This window comes from Magnolia sinica, chromosome 14 (assembly GCF_029962835.1).
Source record: "Magnolia sinica isolate HGM2019 chromosome 14, MsV1, whole genome shotgun sequence".
Taxonomy (NCBI): domain Eukaryota; kingdom Viridiplantae; phylum Streptophyta; class Magnoliopsida; order Magnoliales; family Magnoliaceae; genus Magnolia; species Magnolia sinica.
The window spans coordinates 5,505,783-5,524,370 of NC_080586.1; the positions used below are offsets into that span (position 1 = coordinate 5,505,783).

The following is an 18,588-nucleotide window of genomic DNA, read 5'->3' on the forward strand; positions in this document are numbered from 1 at the left end:
TGTGTTCATTTTATATAAAAATACCAACAATATACTCAGAACTCTTAATATAAAACAAACTTTTACTATAATCTAAATTACAACGACCGTAACCAAATTTAAAAATTTTCAAAATTACATTATATTATAATATAAATTTTTAAAGAATATTATAATATTATACATATATAATTAGGATTCAACGAGAACGCAATAAGTGCACCATATTCATGATTCGGTGGTCCAATCCACCAAATATAAACCCAACCAATTTAATTTTGGGTTGACAAAACAGTCCCAACCTAACTCATGGGAAATGGGTCAACCCAAACCTTGACTTTCCAGGTTGGGTTCGGGTCAGTTTTACAGGTAGGATCAAGCTTTGCAACCTCTAGTTGTGTGTGTGCATGAGCTCTAGGCCTTGGGTCTTAAAATGTGACCATGCACTGCTGAAATGTGTGCATGTAGCATGCCGGTGGCAGCAGGAATGTGGGGTTAAAGAGAATTTTCTGTGGAAGTAGTTGTCCATAGACAACCAAATTCCACCTTCCACAATGAACACCATGATATTCACTTTCTTTTCAATGGACATCTCTGTGATGAGTGGAAGCAGCAGCCAAATGCAGAAAAGCTGCCTTGAACATGGATGTCCTTGTTGAACCCCAAGAGGGCATTTTGATTCAGATCCCACAGATGGGACCCATCTCGATTTGGTGATTGACGGCGGAGCATCTAGAAATATCATTCATCAAACAAGTTATGAAGACGTAACCAACCACTCCATGCAAAGTTTCAGCATCTAGACAACAAGGTAAAAAAAAACTGAAACTTGTATTGATTTTACAACCGTTGGATTGAGTCCACTCAATAAGATCGATCCTAGAGATGGAGACTGGAGGATAGCATTAGTTGGCTGCTTGTGCCACAACAGTGGAGCCTTTCCCTGAATTATGATTCCCATATTTCATTTACTAGGTCGGCCGAGGTCATGAGCATCAAATCGTTATGGGAACGTTTGGATGCACTTTCCAAGTGGATTGCAACTGTTCCTCCATTAACATGGTAGTAACTAAATTGCAATCTCTCTTGTGAAAATTAACTCGTTTGCTCTAAAGAGCAACTGAACATGTGCAATTCAATTCACTCATGCATCCAAACACAGCCTAAATGTACATTGCCAATTTCTCACCGCACATACTCAGACTAGGTCTCCTCGCAATCATTTTACACATGCCGAATGATTCACACAGTAACTGTGCTAACTAGAGTTTTGTTAATCCCACATTGCATGCAGAAAGAAGGTGACAACAGGACCTTTGGTTGGTTCACTGAGACAGTGGAACCCGCAAACCCAAGTGCAGCACCATCTACCTATTCAGTTGCCCGCCCATGTAGACAATTGAAAGAGCATGTCAGCGGCTCTTTTCCGAACTCGCTTGTGGGATTATGGATCCACTAAAAAATCATGAACAGCATAGGGTGAACAATCTGGAAAAACCATTAACAACACTCAATTTGAAAGATGTGAGCTTATTAAGTCGTGACAGAGCAGACCAACCTCACAGATAATGAGCAAACAGTTTTCAAGTAGGTGCAAATTGAAGTCCCTACACTAATTCTTGGAACGATATATTGAATCTCAAAGTCGCACATGCATGCAGATGAAGTGCTTGGCAAACTCCGGCCATGAAACTGCTACTCGTCATCATCTGTAACAGCAAAAAGGAAGATACAAAATTAGAAAATCACTGGGGGAAAAAGAAAAGGATTCCCTCTCATTATGTAACTGAGAAAGAGGACAGAAGCATTATGAAATTCAGTAAGTAGCAATGTGAAAGGTTAAGGGTGTATTTGGTTGCACCAAATATCATGGATATCTGGTGCAAGTGCAACCAAATACACCCTAAAGGAGCCCCCCTCAATCTCCCCAACTCAAGATGCATGCAACAGCAACAACCATGTCCAACACTGCGTTTTTGAGAAAGAGAAGTTGGTTATCTACCAACAGAACTGAAGAACAGGCAGCCTTCTCTCTCCTCCTTTTTTCCCAAGTATGTGGTGTTTGAACTCTCAAACCTCAACATTACACATGAGCATGCTCACGCGACATCCATGTGTGACACACATGCAGACAGGGATGAAAAATGGGTTGGATGAACAGCCCAATGACCCAACAGAGCTAGTATGACTTGGACCCTCATCTTTCAAAAAGAAAAAAAAAATACTTGGACCCTTGGTTTGGAGTCCCTCAGCTTGGAATCCAGGTCCATGTCTTGGGATCCAACTAACAATGAGGTCAGATCCACGATGACCTTCACCTGAATCAGATCTAAACCATCTACATCCCCAGAAATAAGAGGCTCACCAAGGTGTTGGGTCAACTGAATGACCCAAAAAAACTTGGTCAGAATAGGATTTAGACCTTGGCTACCAAACCACCTACTGAGATCCACTCCCACTTCAAACTCGCACTCTTGCTCCTGCTTCCTAGGCTTTTACTCTTCCTAACGTTTTGAATGAGACTTCCCCACTGCACATAAATCCCCTGCCCCTTCCTCTCATGCTTTCTGCAACTAAGGATTGAGCCTACATTGATCCTCTCTGACTTATATGTTATATCTGACCCATTCACAGCCCTGTGCACTCCCCAGTGAGTATAAAAATTCCTATTTTTGTGAACGTAACACATGGATGCATGCACGTGCTCCCACCATAAAGTCATAAACATAGCAAAGACTAGCATAATGCTTTTGAGTTCCGACAATAACACATCTTCGCTGCATATGACATGTCGTATTGAATGAAAACGATTGTTGATGGAATGTTACTTGATAATGTATGCAGTAGAACAGCTACATGAGGTTATCGGGTCTTCCAAGAGCACAGAATATTGGATAAGGACCTGAAATCAACCTACAATACCGCAACAAGTTCCTTTTCTCTTTTAACTTAGTTTTTCATAGGAAAGCTAGGTTAAGGGAACTGAAATATATCTTTCAAAAAAAAAAGGGAACTGCAACATATAAACTATTAGTCTAAATGACTAAAACTGCTGGCCAGGTAAACCACGAATGGACAGAGTACAAGATTCTCCCTTCGTATTAGAAACCAGGGCTAGCAGATTCATGTTACTGTCACAGCTGCAAATATTCTGCAGCTCCAGGACACAGTCACCACTTCTGACGCAGGACAGCCCTAATTATGATGCATGCTCATGGAGATAATTAAACAGCGGAAATAAAAGGAATAAATGATCTAAAATTCTAACAGTAATCATCATAACTGAGAAAATCATAAAGGAAACATGCAATGGAGCGGGCCATCACTACAACCATGAAGTATGGAATTCAATTACTACTTAGATTGGATCCGGCGAGGGATGAGACCTCCCGATCTTGCATGGTCACACCCAATCGATAAATGAAGATCACTAGTCCGAAGAACCAAGAAGTTTCTCGGATTAGGGATTTGAGAATTTAGGGATTTAGGGTTTAGATCGGTTCTCAAGATTTTGATCGAAGAAGAATTAGCCAAAACTGAAAAATAGAAGGAAGAAAGTTATTACCTTGAAGAAGTTGGAGGGGCACAAGAAGAAATTAGAAGAAGAAGATCAAGGGGAGAGAAGAAGCACCATTAGAGAGAAGAGAGGAAAGAGGCAACCAAAGGGTTTGCTTTTCATTAATCAATAGTTAAAATTCGTGTTTAGGGCTTTAGCCCACTTAAATAAGCAAATAAAGACATAAAATTACTAAAATACCCCTAGAATAAGCAAATAAAGACATAAAATTACTAAAAGACCCCTAACTAAGTCAAAAACACGCAAATAACATAAGTATGGGAAAGTTTGGGCGCTCGGTCTTCTTTCTCTAATCTTCATTCACATGTGTCTTCCCTAAGTGGGGTCTTCTATATGTCCAATCACATGTGAAAGGTCTTCAGCTCCTCAACAGTCGCCTATCCACAAGGACGGCACTTGTGGTTGGCGCTTTCTTCGTTGGTACACCTTGAATGCACTTGTATCCGCATCAATTCCCCTCGGGTGAGAAAAACTCGACTCCGACGAGTTGAAACTTTTATAGCGCTCGAGTAGATCTGGATCAATACCCTGCAATGCGTCGCCCGACAGCCACGTAGATTCAGACGATGGTTTGTTCTTCCACTTGACAAGATACCTTTGGAAACCCCCATCTCTCGTAGATACTATCTCGTCATCCAAGAGTTCCTCAATTGCTTCTTTATGGGTAATGGGTGGAGGAGGGGGTGGAAGGGGTTGGGTAGCAAACTCAGAAAAAGGCCATGAAAGGGACAATGTATCAACAATGGGAGTATGGGCACGGACTAGATCTTCCACATTAAAAGTTGGATTAATGCTCATTTCAGATGGAAGGTCAACCCGATACGCGTTGGACCCAACCTTTTGTAATATCTTGAATGGTCCAGCACTATGCGCTTGTAATTTCTTTGCAGATCCTTGAGAGAATCGCTCTGGCCTTATTCGCACCATTACATAGTCTCCTTCTTGAAATTCTTGCACTCTACGATGAGAATCAGCTGAAACTTTATAATCATCATTGCTCTTATTTAACCGTTGTCTAATATGTGTATGCAAATCATGAATATAGCGTGCGAATGCATCGGCTGACTCAGAAGACCTTTGGGTAACAGACATAGGTAAGAGATCTATGGGCATTATAGGTTTATAACCACTTACAATTTCAAAAGGACTCAACCCTGTAGATCTATTAACTGACCCATTATAAGCAAGTTCAGCAGTTGGTAAAATTAGGTCCTAAGTCTTAACATGTTCACCCACTAGACAACGTAGAAGATTTCCAAGGCTACGGTTTACCACTTCAGTTTGACCATCTGTTTGTGGGTGATAAGCAGTAGAAAATTGAAAATGAGTTCCCATAATGTGCCACAGTGTCTTCCAAAAATAGCTAGTAAATCGAACATCACGATCAGACACTATGGTTTTAGATAACCCATGGAGACGCACCACACCATCAAAAAAGATACGAGCAACATGAGACGCATCTGACGTCTTCGAACATGGGAGGAAATGCGCCATTTTAGAAAAACGGTCCACAACGACAAAAACGGAATCGTGCTTTTTTATAGTCTTGGGAAGCCCAAGCACGAAGTTCATACTAATGTCCTGCCACGGAGCATGTGGCACTGGCATTGGCGTGTACAGCCCGGTATTTTGCTTTCTTTGCTTTGTCAGCTGACATGTTCGACACTGCCCTAAAACTTTGGCTACGTCTCGCTTGAGGCTTGGCCAATAGAAACGATCTTCTACGAGGGCAATGGTCTTATCACGACCAAAATGGTCAGCTATCCCTCCTGAATGAAGCTCCCATATGAGGAATTCACGAAGGGACATACGGGGAATACAAAGTCTGTCTCCCTTGAAAAGAAAGTCATCTTTAAGAACATATTCACTCATAATATGCTGGTCACTAGAGAGCGACGCGTAAGTACCCCCAAAATCAGGACATATGGGGTATTCATCTTTCAGTTGCTCAAATCCGACTACCTCTACACTCAAGGAGTTGAGCAACGCCACTCTCCTACTAAGGGCATCCGCTGGTTTGTTTTCAACCCCGGCCTTGTGTTTCAAAACAAACGAATATTCCTGAAGAAACGCTACCCACTTAGCATGCCTTGGGTTGAGTTTCTTCTGAGAATGCAAATATCTCAAAGCCTCATGGTCAGAAAACAAAACAAATTCTTGCAGTAGGAGGTAGTGTCGCCAATGCCTCAGGGATTGTACTACCGCATAAAATTCTTTGTCGTAAGTGGAGTATTTTTATTTTGCCTCATTCAGTTTTTCACTGAAATAGGCCATTGGGTGTCCTTCTTGACTCAACACTCCACCTATACCGACACCAGACGCATCGCACGCTACTACAAAGACTTTAGAAAAGTCAGGTAGACGCATGACAGGAGCTTCCACCATCTTGCCCTTAATTTCTTTAAAAGCCTTGACGGCGGCTTTAGACCACACGAACTCTCCCTTTTTCATGCACTCGGTAATGGGAGCCATGATAGTGCTAAAACCCCTAATGAACCGACGATAAAAAGTTGCTAGGCCGTGAAAACTTCGCACCTCATGAATGTTCCTTGGTTCTGGCCACTCAACTATGACCCTGACTTTTTCAGGGTTTGCTCGCATCCCTTCAGATGATACTATAAATCCTAAGAACATAACTTGGCTAGACATGAATGCACATTTCTTAAGATTAGCGTAGAACTTTTCCTTCCTAAGGACACTACAAACCTTCTTTAAATGTTCAAGGTGTGATTCCTTAGTGGTACTCTAAATAAGAATATCGTCAAAGTATACCACTAGGAATTTTTCCATGAACGGCCTCAAAGCTTGTGTCATCACCCGCATGAAAGTACTGAGTGCGTTAGTCAAGCCGAAGGGCATGACCAACCACTCATACAGCCCATCTTTCGTTTTAAACGCCGCCTTCCACTCATCTCCTAGGCGTATACGGATTTGGTGATATCCACTCTTGAGGTCTATCTTAGAGAATATAGTGGACCTGGCCAACATGTCAAGCATATCATCAAGTCTAGGTATAGGGAACCTATACTTGACAGTAATTTTGTTTATGGCACGGCTGTCCACACACATGCGCCACGTGCCGTCTTTCTTTGGCGTCAAGAAGGGCGAGCACGGCACACGGACTCATACTCTCTTGGATGAAACCCTTTTGCGAAGCTCATCAACTTGCTTCTTCAACTCGGCATGCTCGGGGGTTCATCCTGTAGTGAGGAAGGTTCGGTAGAGTAGACCCTGGGACAAGATCAATGGCATGCTGTATGTCCCTCATAGGTGGCAACTCATTCGGTAAGTCTTCAGGAAATACATCACTATATTCCTTTAGGACCGAGGTCACCTCACAGGGCAACTCTGATGGAACCTCAGGTGTAATTTCTCTAGCCACAAGGGCATACACCATAGAATCCTCCTTAGCCTCTTTTTCAAACTCTCTTGCGCTGATTATATGTAAAGACTTAGGTTTGGATTTCCCCATTTCTCTAGGCTCACTTGCCTTCTCATCCTTCTTCTTCTCTAGTGTATTCTCAGGTGGCATGGGATTAAGTTTGATCTTTTTACCATTATACATAAAAGTACACGCATTCGAACGGCCAAAGATCGTGACATCATTATCGAATAGCCACGGTCTACCTAGGATAACATGTCCCACATCCATAGGTAAAACATCACACCACAGGGACTTTTTGTATGACCCAAACTCGATGGGGACTAGACATTGCTGGGTGACAGGTAGGGATGTCTTGTCAACCCAAGAAACTTTATACGGGTCTGGATGAGGTGTGGATTTCAGTTTTAAGCGATCTAAGGTGCCAGTGGAAATCACATCCTGACAACTTCCAGTCCACTATCACCTTACAATTCTTTTCACCACACTTGGCAATAGTGTAGAAGATAGTGCTTCGACGCCAGTCAGCACTACTTCTAGACTGAGCTAACACACGCCTGACTACTGCAAGCTTTACTTCTCCATCCACTTCTTCTTCATCAGTAAGTCCTCCTTCAGGGTGATACTCTTCAACTTCATAATCACCCTGGTCATCTCCACCCTCGTGAGACTCGCCTAACTTTTTTCTTTCTATTTTTCAGTTTTGGCTAATTCTTCTTCGATCAAAATCTTCAGAACCGATCTAAACCCTAAATCCCCAAATTCTCAAATCCCTAATCCAAGAAACTTCTTGGTTCTTCGGACTAGTGATCTTCATTTATCGATTGGGTGTGACCATGCAAGATCGGGAGGTCTCATCCCTCGCCGGATCCAACCTAAGAATTGATGCGGACACAAGTACATTCAAGGTGTACCAACGAAGAAAGCGTCAACCACAAGTGTCGTCCTTATGGATAGGCGACTATTGAGGAGCTGAAGACCTTTCACATGTGATTGGACATATAGAAGACCCCACTTAGGGAAGACACATGTGAAGGAAGATTGGAGAAAGAAGACCGAGTGCCCAAACTTTCCCATACTTATGTTATTTGCGTGTTTTTGACTTAGTTAGGGGCCTTTTAGTAATTTTATGTCTTTATTTGCTTATTCAATGGGTATTTTAGTAATTTTATGTCTTTATTTACTTATTTAAGTGGGCTAAAGCCGTAAACACGAATTTTAACTATTGATTAATGAAAAGCAAACCCTTTGGTTGCCTCCTTCCTCTATTCTCTCTAATGGTGCTTCTTCTCTCCCCTTGATCTTCTTCTTCTAATTTCTTCTTGTGCCCCTCCAACTTCCTCAAGATAATAACTTTCTTCCTTCTATTTTTCAGTTTTGGCTAATTCTTCTTCGATCAAAATCTTCAGAACCGATCTAAACCCTAAATCCCCAAATTCTCAAATCCCTAATCCGAGAAACTTCTTGGTTCTTCGGACTAGTGATCTTCATTTATCGATTGGGTGTGACCATGCAAGATCGGGAGGTCTCATCCCTCGCCGGATCCAACCTAAGTAGTAATTGAATTCCATACTCCATGGTTGTAGTGATGGCCCGCTCCATTGCATGTTTCCTTTATGATTTTCTCAGTTATGATGATTGCTGTTAGAATTTTAGATCATTTATTCCTTTTATTTCCGCTGCTTAATTATCTCCATAAGCATGCATCATTATTAGGGCTGTCCTGCGTCAAAAGGAATAAATAATCTAAAATTCTAACAGTAATCATTATAACTGAGAAAATCATAAAGGAAACATGCAATGGAGCGGGCCATCACTACAACCATGGAGTATAGAATTCAATTACTACTTAGGTTGGATCCGGCGAGGGATGAGACCTCCCGATCTTGCATGGTCACACCCAATCGATAAATGAAGATCACTAGTCCGAAGAACCAAGAAGTTTCTCGGATTAGGGATTCGAGAATTTGGGGATTTAGGGTTTAGATCGGTTCTCAAGATTTTGATCGAAGAAGAATTAGCCAAAACTGAAAAATAGAAGGAAGAAAGTTATTACCTTGAGGAAGTTGGAGGGGCACAAGAAGAAATTAGAAGAAGAAGATCAAGGGGAGAGAAGAAGCACCATTAGAGAGAAGAGAGGAAGGAGGCAACCAAAGGGTTTGCTTTTCATTAATCAATAGTTAAAATTCGTGTTTAAGGCTTTAGCCCACTTAAATAAGCAAATAAAGACATAAAATTACTAAAATACTCCTAAAATAAGCAAATAAAGACATAAAATTACTAAAAAACCCCTAAGTCAAAAACACGCAAATAACATAAGTATGGAAAAGTTTGGACGCTCGGTCTTCTTTCTCCAATCTTCCTTCACATGTGTCTTCCCTAAGTGGGGTCTTCTATATGTCCAATCACATGTGAAAGGTCTTCAGCTCATCAATAGTCGCCTATCCACAAGGACGGCACTTGTGGTTGGCGCTTTCTTCGTTGGTACACCTTGAATGCACTTGTGTCCACATCAACTTCCCTGCAAAAATTAAATAGTACAAGATGCTGAACTTGACACTAGGATGATCACCAACCTTACCATGTTGTAATTCAAAACACTTTGGATTACGGGCATTTATTAATAGAAAGATCAAAGAAAAAGGAGAACTAAATGGGGATAGAATCCCCAAGAGTACACCCTTATAACATCACAAATCCGGTTCAAATACATTGTTGCATTTATAACCAGAATCCTTTTGAGATTACTGTCATAAAATAGATTACATAGCATGGAGGCAAAGGAATAAAAGAGGCCACTGTTAGTTATTTCACTGACCTCCCTAAAACTGAGTGAAAACTAGGCCTCTGAATCTGGATGCTATAACCAGCTTGAGGTTGAGATTGGAGACTCTTTTGAGGAGATAACACTGGTATTTACCGTTCAACGCATAAAGGCTATGCGGCTCACTGGCACCTTCACTGCCATTTGTCCAAAGCTCAGAAAAAGAAATGGTCCCAACGATTTATTTTTATTTTTTTTGGAAAGATCAACAAGATTCGCTAAAAAAACTGAGGAAAAGGGAAAGAAATCCAAATACAAAGAAAGGGACATGATGCCCTGGAGAATGCAAAATCAAGCACCACCTTATTAGAATCTTTGACTAAGGTAGTAAATGAAATGTTTTGCACCTCAACCAAAGATCTAATCTCTTTTATGGATATGGTTCAGCTGGTTTAGGCAGAGGATCCTAGGTCAGTTTAGACAGTATCCTTCACTCTTCTTTTTTCTTTTTTTGGAAGGATAATGGGAATTTGTTAAAGGCCTGCTTGCAAGCAAAGCAGGAAAAGAATACAGAGGACAAAAGAAAAGAAAAAGAAAAAAGCCTTTATGCAGCCAAAATACAATAAGATTCGACTTTCATAGTGGCCGCCCAATCGGAGACAGACACCTTAATGGAGTCCACCAACGCCTCTACTGATCCCGAAGAATTCTGAAAACACTGCCTGTTTTGCTCGCCCCAAATGGCCCACCAAACAGCGGGCAAAATCAATATATCAAAATCACAATGTTATTTCTACTTTGACTTCTCAGATGTCCCTGGCCAATAGTTAGAATTTCATTATCTGAAGGAGCTGCTAACATAGATTGATTCTATTACAAATGCCATGTTACTTCTATCTAACCATATTCCTGGCAGGATATATCGAAACGAAAAAAAATGGACAAGATTCACGGCAATAGAATAATTTCAACTCTCCCAATATTCCATGATTGATGGTTTCTTGTGTCTACTTTTTTTTTTCATCACTACTGACGCAACCAATCCCCTCCCGCATAGGGTCTCTTTGTTCCTTATGTGGGCCCCACACATGTGATCCATAGCCACGTGTGGATAGAAGTCTTTTTTGAGTTTTAATTTAGTCTTTTGTCTTATTTAATAATGATTTTAGTCTTTTCTGTCTTATTTAATATGGACAGGGAATGACTAAAATACTGTACCTTGAGGGGTATTTTAGACCTTTCCTATAACTAGGGTTTCCTCTTTGTAAAGCCTATAAAAGGCATAACTATGGATGTATGGTGGAACTATTTTGCTTGGAGAAATAAAACAAATTCAGTTGTCTTTATTGTGTGGAGGAGAGTAGAGAGAGGGGACATATGAACTATAGTTTCAGATAGAGAGCTGTGGGCAACCATGTCTTCTTAATCTTGTTCCCTTCAGTTCCCTTTGAATTGTTCCCCTTTCATTCTCTTGATTTGCATCAAGGTGTTGATTACATCCTCCCTTGCATATTCTTCTTCTTGATGACATGGACTCAATTAGGGGATTACATTAACTAGGCATCGAAAGATTGAATTTCCAACAAGGGTTTTTCTATGAGCACCACATGGCTTTAAACAATGGTTACCATATGGCTATTGGTCGTATCATAACTGTATCGATCACCCCGTTATGCAATACGAGGGTGAAGAGGTCCGCACAGATCCAGTATGGTGCCATTTTCACTCCACAATGATCAAGATCGAATGAATGTTCATTCTCTTTCTATCGAATGGAGGTATATTTCTGACCTCTCAACAATTAATGGTCAAGTGAGAAACTAATTGTTTAGTTCGGATTTTCTAGGGGGGAAGATTTGTCGATTATTTCATCCATACATAATAATACCCTCATGTCATCATGTAATTGTGTCGGAGCAATTATTTAACACTCTAAAAGAAGGCGATGGTTCATGCACATGCATTCATAAACTGTATGTGGCATAGTTGCATGTGACGTGCATGGAGGCTAATCTAGGGGATTATCCCTTTTTGGCCCTACTTTTACATATAAAGAGAGGCTGGTACATAGTAGAAGAGTGTAGAGAATTCTACCAATAATCATTTGCTACCAATGGAGAATTGTTTTTCAAAGGCTAGACCTTTGTAGTGTAGTCAGTAGTGTAGAGATCACTGGAAAGTTTCTAGTTCTCTAGGGAGTTTTATAGCTAGGATAAATGAGGAATTGTCTAAAGGCTCTAGAGTGTTCCTAGGTCATTGGAGGAATGCCATGTGGCACACTCCTAACCTCTGATATAAACTAGAAGGTTCCCAAGCCTATATATAGAGTGCTCTTCATTTAGGACTCACTCCTCCAAGTTGTAATATTCTCCCCATAGTGCAATAAAAAGCTTTCCTGTTGACTCTATTGAATTCTCTTGCATCATAGCTATTTCTTGCTGCGTCTAGAACTTGGTGGTGTAAGGGTGGTTGACTAACTTGAGTAGTGCTAAAGACAAAAGAGTGGCAAGAGTGCCACATGGGCAAGTGAGCTAAGGAGTTAAAATAAGTCCATGATAATTAGTAACAGAGTGCATCAATTTTGTGGGCATCATACCGGCATTGGAGGTTGTCACTACTAAACAAGCTGGGAGGCGATCACCCAAGCATCATAAGAGGGATAGGTTCATTGATGCAAGGGCACCTTCGGGCCTTAGCTCATTGGAGGGTCACGCTAGTAAGTTGAAGCTTGTTGTTGCCAAAAGGGATGAGTGAATGGGGGAAATGGAGAACAACCAACAAGTACATGATGATGCAATTAATCATATCGATGATGACATAATAAGTAACATGGAGTTACACAAGGCCCGGATAGCTTGGACCAAGCAATGTCAGGAAAGGAGATTTGTGATCTGAAAGCTATGAAGAGAACATTAAGGCAGCAAACAAGGAGCTGTGTGCCAATGTTGTCGTTATGGAGAAGTTCAGAGCCACTGATGGACTAGCTCCAAGGGAGGTCACTAAGCTTGGATCCTTGATCCTAAGTACTTCAGTGGGGCAAGGGATCCAAATGAGCCAATGCATTTCTTGTGGTAAAAGGAACAATACTTTAGTATTTCTAAGTTGGAGGACGAAGAGGCCAAAGAACATGTACTTCACTGACGACGAAATTTGAGGTGGAGCAAGTGGCATGGTGAAAGTGAGAAGGGTCTTTGCACCATCAAGAACTAGGATCAAGGTATTCCAAAACGTTTACGTATTGGCCATAATGACCGTGATGTAACAGTAACAGTGATAACCGTTGCATGTTACAAGGTCGTAATAGCTGTAGTGGAAAAATTGACCCATACTAGACACATAACGGCTGTAATGGCCACATAACAGTCTGTTATGAGGCCAGACTGACTGTTTGGCAGCAGGATTCGAAGCAATTCAAGACTTTAATGTTGGACATAATGGACATGACGGAGAAGGAAAAAGTTCTTCTCATTTATGAATAGCATTTAGCCATCGCTGTTTGCAACAATGTGGCATGCAAACCATCTGTATCGGTGGCAGCCAAGTGGCTCACGGAGAGAGTAGAATAAGGGCAATAATAATACAAAGACACAAAATCCGCCAACCACTAATTCTACAAAACAAGAAAAATAAAATAAAATAAAATAAAATAAAATAAAAAATCAAATAACATCCACCAATCACTCCAACAATAGTAATGGTGGGGGAGGGGGAAAGTCAAATTGGGGGTGGGGCCTTCAAAAGGCCACAAGATGACAAGAGTAAGTGTAAGAGCCGGGAAGAGAGCTCGTGTTGCTTTTATGTGATGGTGACCATCAGGCAGGGAAGTGCCACAAAGGCAAACCTTGAATCAGTCCAAGCCAAAGAGGAGGCCGAGTAGGAGGTAAGGAGGTGGGCAACCAGACTGCTCAATCAACATCATCGTCATTATCCAAGCCTTATCCCAACTAATTGGGGTCGACTACATGAACCCTTTTCCGAACCAGGCTGCTCAATACAATCAAGAAACAAGTCATGAAGGTGACCAAATCACTTCAGTACAAGTAAATATACATAAACATACACACCAATGGGACGTACACAACAAGTGGTGAATGAGGCCAAACCACTTGAATTAAGTCTAATCTGCATGTGTAATTTATCAGTGCACCTGTATGGAGCGTGAACTACCACACTCTGCAGAGTATCAAAGTTTTTCTCATTGTCACTGTTGACTCAAAGTGGAGAAGTTCAAGGACATTGATGTGATTTTGTGGCCAGTGTGAAGCAGATAAAACCAGTTAAAATATGGAAAAAAAAAAAAAAAAATCCAATTAAAGGAGGAAGCATACATTAGGAAACATGTGCCTTTGCACAATATTATGTAGGTTTTATGTTCTGGTGAGTAAGCTCCATGGTTTGGCAATCTGAACCATGCTGAGCTGCATCCAACAGCGGATGGACCAAGCCCCAAAAACAATGAGACATTTTTCAAATGAATGCAGACAATTGCTCTATTTATCAAAAGGTTGGGATTGTCCTGCTGAGGAGACTTTCCGGGTCGAGGGCCAACGGTCAGGATTACTGCCCGTTTGTCGGAATTGAAAACAAACATATACTGTGCAAAGAAGGGTCACATATCTTATGATTCCTCACAATTGTAGACGAGGTTTTCGACGACATGGAGAAACAAACAACAATTCATAAGAACAAATAAGCGAAATTAAGGAAAATAGGGATCGAAGACGGACCGAAGTATCTGCGCTCATTAGCGGCCTTGGCCTTTTCGAGCATCTTGTCGAGATCTTCCTGGAGCTGGGCGTCCCATTTCACCAGCTGGTTCGTGAAGATCACGCCGAGTCCCATGCCCAGGACATGCTCCCACGGATCTGTATTTTAAAAATAAAAAATTTAAAAAAAAAACCAGAAAATTGAAAGGCAGTACAGATTCCAGAAATCAACAGAGTGAAATCTAAAAGGGATGGAGGAATGAATTTCTAAATATATGGAAGAGAGAGAGAGAGAGAGAGAGAGAGAGAGAGAGAGAGAGAGAGAGAGAGAGAGACTGACGCCTCATAAGAGGGAGTTTCCGAAGGGCGTTGGAGTACATCTGGGTGCCTAACCCCAGCAGAGCTCCTATCAACGTTACGGTGTTCGGCATCCTCTCTCTCTCTCTCTCTCTCCTTCCCTAATCGCAAATGAAGAAGGGAACTCTCCTCCCTCCGGGACTTATTAGATGCTCTGCCAGTGTATCACGCTTGATACGCAGGCACTTAGACATGCATGCGACTTGCCTTCACCCCTGACGTTCGTGTTATGTCAACTCCGTCCATCCGTTTCACCCGCTCACTTTAGTACACAAATCCAAACATGAGCGAGATCCAAATTATAAGTGGGAGAATATCATTCTGCTTCCGGAATTCCCACACTTCAATTCCCGCTTCAATGCCATGTCAAATAAGTATCGAGACATTAAAAAATAACATGTGAATATATATCAAAGGATGGTTGGCTTGATCTTGGCCCTAACAGGCCCAAGGTGGCCTTTCGCCCTGGCCAAAATGGCCCGTAAATATTTGAAGGATGAAGGGTTTGAAATATATCTATTGAGATTTTTATTTTTATTTTTCTAATTCTATCCTCCCTCTGCAGTGAATCCCATCGTATAGATCATTTGATCGTTTGGATAATTGAAATACGACAATGATCTAATTATTTTCCCTAGGCCTTGAATTGTATGGTGGATGGGAACTGCTCACTAGTGTCTTTACACTGTTTATCCCTTTTCATTTTAGGTGGCCCACTTGATGATTGGATTATATCATGGGCTGGTTTGGGCCATTCGTTACTAAACCAAATCCAGCCTGACCCTTAAACCAAGACTAGAGTTTAAATCAAAGCCCAGCCCTCAAGGCAATTTTATTAGCCCAAGCCCTCGTTGTACAAGGTGTGGTTGGTCTCATGGGCTCATTGCCACCCCTTCATCCACACCTAGTGATTGGACCTCGATGTTGTATCTGTGAGTTCCACACTAGTTGTTTGCAATAATGTCTTGTGACCATTCCTCTACGTAGCGGCTTCGCCCACTAAAACTACCATCAGTAATTTAATTTGTTTTATTTATTTATTTGTCAATTATACTACATTCTTATTCATTCTAAACAAATTGGCACTTATCTTTATATTTCATGTTCTACCCTTAAGTATTTACCGGCTGATAAATGCTACAAAGCTTTCACCAATGTTAATAAAAAGTACTTAATTTTAAGACAAAAAAGGCTTCATTTGAAGAACTAACCCTCTTTTTTTAAAGTCACTTAATTATGCACGGTTGGTGGTTGATTAGTCAGGGCAATCTTTACAAATCTAGTCATAATTTGACTATTTTGGCGTTTCGGGTAATAAGACATTCAGTTCAATATCGTATACGACTCTAACACACATGAAACATACAGGCATGCGCTATAATAAAAAAAAATGCCATTTATTGTATGTGTGGTCGTGTAGTCAAATTGAAGCCCGATGGGACTATACCAATTGATCAACATAGCATGGTTGAGTTGAGAAAATGTATGTGGAAGAGATCCTTCTAAGTGGTTATGGACATTGGATTGCAGGTGGATCACACTCACAAGGTCCTTTTTAGGCTTTCTAATATAGTTATAACTTAGGGTGTTGTATATTTTATTGGCGTGAGTTGTGAAATCAATCAATGAGTTGTCGTCAAATCAATCAATGAGTTTTCAATTATGAGAAAATCAGAAAAATTATATTTGTGATTGTACAACTCATTGATTGATATGTATAGCCAAGTATAGGGTTGCTAATCTCCCTATATATTTGTACAATATCTCTGTAAAGAAAGGATGAAAGAAATACGATAATAGAAATTCTGACATGGTATCAAAGCTAATCGATTTCTGGCTCTTGGTTTACGTCTAACCCTTGTTCATAGCCTTCTTCCGTCGCCACCTTCACATATGGGAGACACCGAAACCCCGACGAAGTCCGGTGACTCCTCCATCAACCATAATACGCTCCTCTCTAAAATATTTACCACAAAAATGACCGAAGCTCTGTCCAAAACTCAGGCCCCAACCGTGCTTTCTGAATCTGCAGTTGTCCCGATCGGCATTAAGTTGGATGGTTCCAATTATGCTTTATGGTCTCAAGTTGTCAAGATGTACATCTCCAGCAAAGACAAGTTGGGCCACATCAATGGCAAGTTACCTCAGCCATCTCCGGCCGACTTGTCCTTCCGCAAATGGGGTACTAACAACACCATTGTCAAAGGATGGTTGATTAACTCTATGGATCCGGCGTTAATCGGTAATTTCATTCGATTTTCCACGGCCAAAATGGTTTGGGATTCAGTTGCTACCATATATTTTGATGGTGGCGATAGCTCTCAAGTTTATTATCTCCGGCGGCGCATCTCAAGTCTCCACCAAGCGGGTGGCTCCCTGAAAAAGTACTACACCGATTTGCAAGGCCTCTGGCGTGAGATTGATTTTCGACGTCCCAATCCGATGGAGTGCTCTGTCGATATTGAACGTTAGAATAATCTTCTCCAAGAAGATCGGGTTTATGTATTATTGGATGGTCTTGATGACAGGTTGGACAATATTCGCAGCGCCGTGTTGTAGATGCACCCGTTTCCCACCGTGGAGCAAGCGTATGCCCATGTCCGCAGGGAGGCTCTTCGCCAAGTGGTGATGAATGCTAGCGACCACAAACCACCTCCATGGGCGGTGCTTGCTTCGAAAGGCCTAAAGCTTGGACTGTCTGGATCGACTTCTCAACATACTAGGAAATCTTCCTCTAAAGCCCATACCTCATCCGATGGTCTCAAATGCTCTCATTATGGCAATACGAAGCATACACGTGAAAACTGCTTCCAGTTGCATGGGTTCCCCGATTGGTGGCACGAGCTTCAAGCTAAAAAAAATGAGACGGTACGGCTAAAAGCGCAGGAAAGGCTACTGTGGTAGCAACCGAACTTTATCTCCCCCTCATCCCGCCCACTACCTCACCTAAATCGAACTTCTCTCCTGCAGATCTAGGTAACATCTGTCATGTATTGCTCAGTCGTCATCATGATGTGGACAGTAGTAATTGGCTCCTCAACTCTGGGGCCACAGATCATATGACATTTGATCCCCACAGATTTCTCCCATCACTCACCTCCAAAGCGCACCAGCATTGCGAATGCTAATAGAGTGACCTCACCTGTCACAGGAGCCGGATCTGTAACCCTATCACCCTCTCTTTATTTACCCAACACTCTGCTTGTTCCCTCTTTATCTCACAAGTTATTATCTGTTAGCCAAGTTACTACAGATCTAAATTGTGTGGTGCTAATATTTTTCGATTTTTGTCTTATTCAGGATATTCTCACAAGGAGTTAATTGGGCGTGGTACTAAGAGGGGGGGATTATACTACATGGAAGATTTCAGTTTGGGTCGTGCGCATCACATGTCTTCTACACTTGGTTCTAAGGCTCGATAGATTTGGTTGTAGCATCGTCGTTTTGGACATCCGTCATTTGGGTATTTACGGCATTTATTTCCTAATTTATTCTCTAATGTGGAGACTTTTGAATTTAACTGTGACATTTGTATTTTAGCAAAAGTCATCGTGCTATTTATCCATTAAGTATGAATAAAAGTGATACACATTTTTCTTTAATTCATGCTGATGTATGGGGACCCTCTCCTTTATCTACTATATCTGGTGTACGGTCGTTTGTGATATTTGTTGACGATTGCACCCGGATGCCCTGGCTATATTTGATGAAATATAAGGATGAAGTGTTTCGTATCTTTCAGTCATTTCATGTTATGGTTCAGACCCAGTTTTCGACTCATATTCGGAATCTCCGCTCTGACAATTGTGGTGAATATGTTAAT

The 18,588-nt window shown here is 41.3% G+C and overlaps 1 protein-coding gene across 1 annotated transcript; it reads right to left on the reverse strand.

Annotated features, from left to right (window-relative positions):
* Positions 1 to 1,459: 1,459 nt before the first annotated feature.
* LOC131225361 (uncharacterized) lies at positions 1,460 to 14,915 on the reverse strand. Its single transcript, XM_058220885.1, has 3 exons — positions 14,749 to 14,915; positions 14,430 to 14,567; positions 1,460 to 1,688 (listed from the first exon to the last, which is right to left on the reverse strand). The coding sequence occupies exons 1-3, from the start codon at positions 14,837 to 14,839 to the stop codon at positions 1,675 to 1,677; spliced, it is 243 nt and encodes an 80-aa protein (XP_058076868.1). The 5' UTR covers positions 14,840 to 14,915; the 3' UTR covers positions 1,460 to 1,674.
* Positions 14,916 to 18,588: the final 3,673 nt, after the last annotated feature.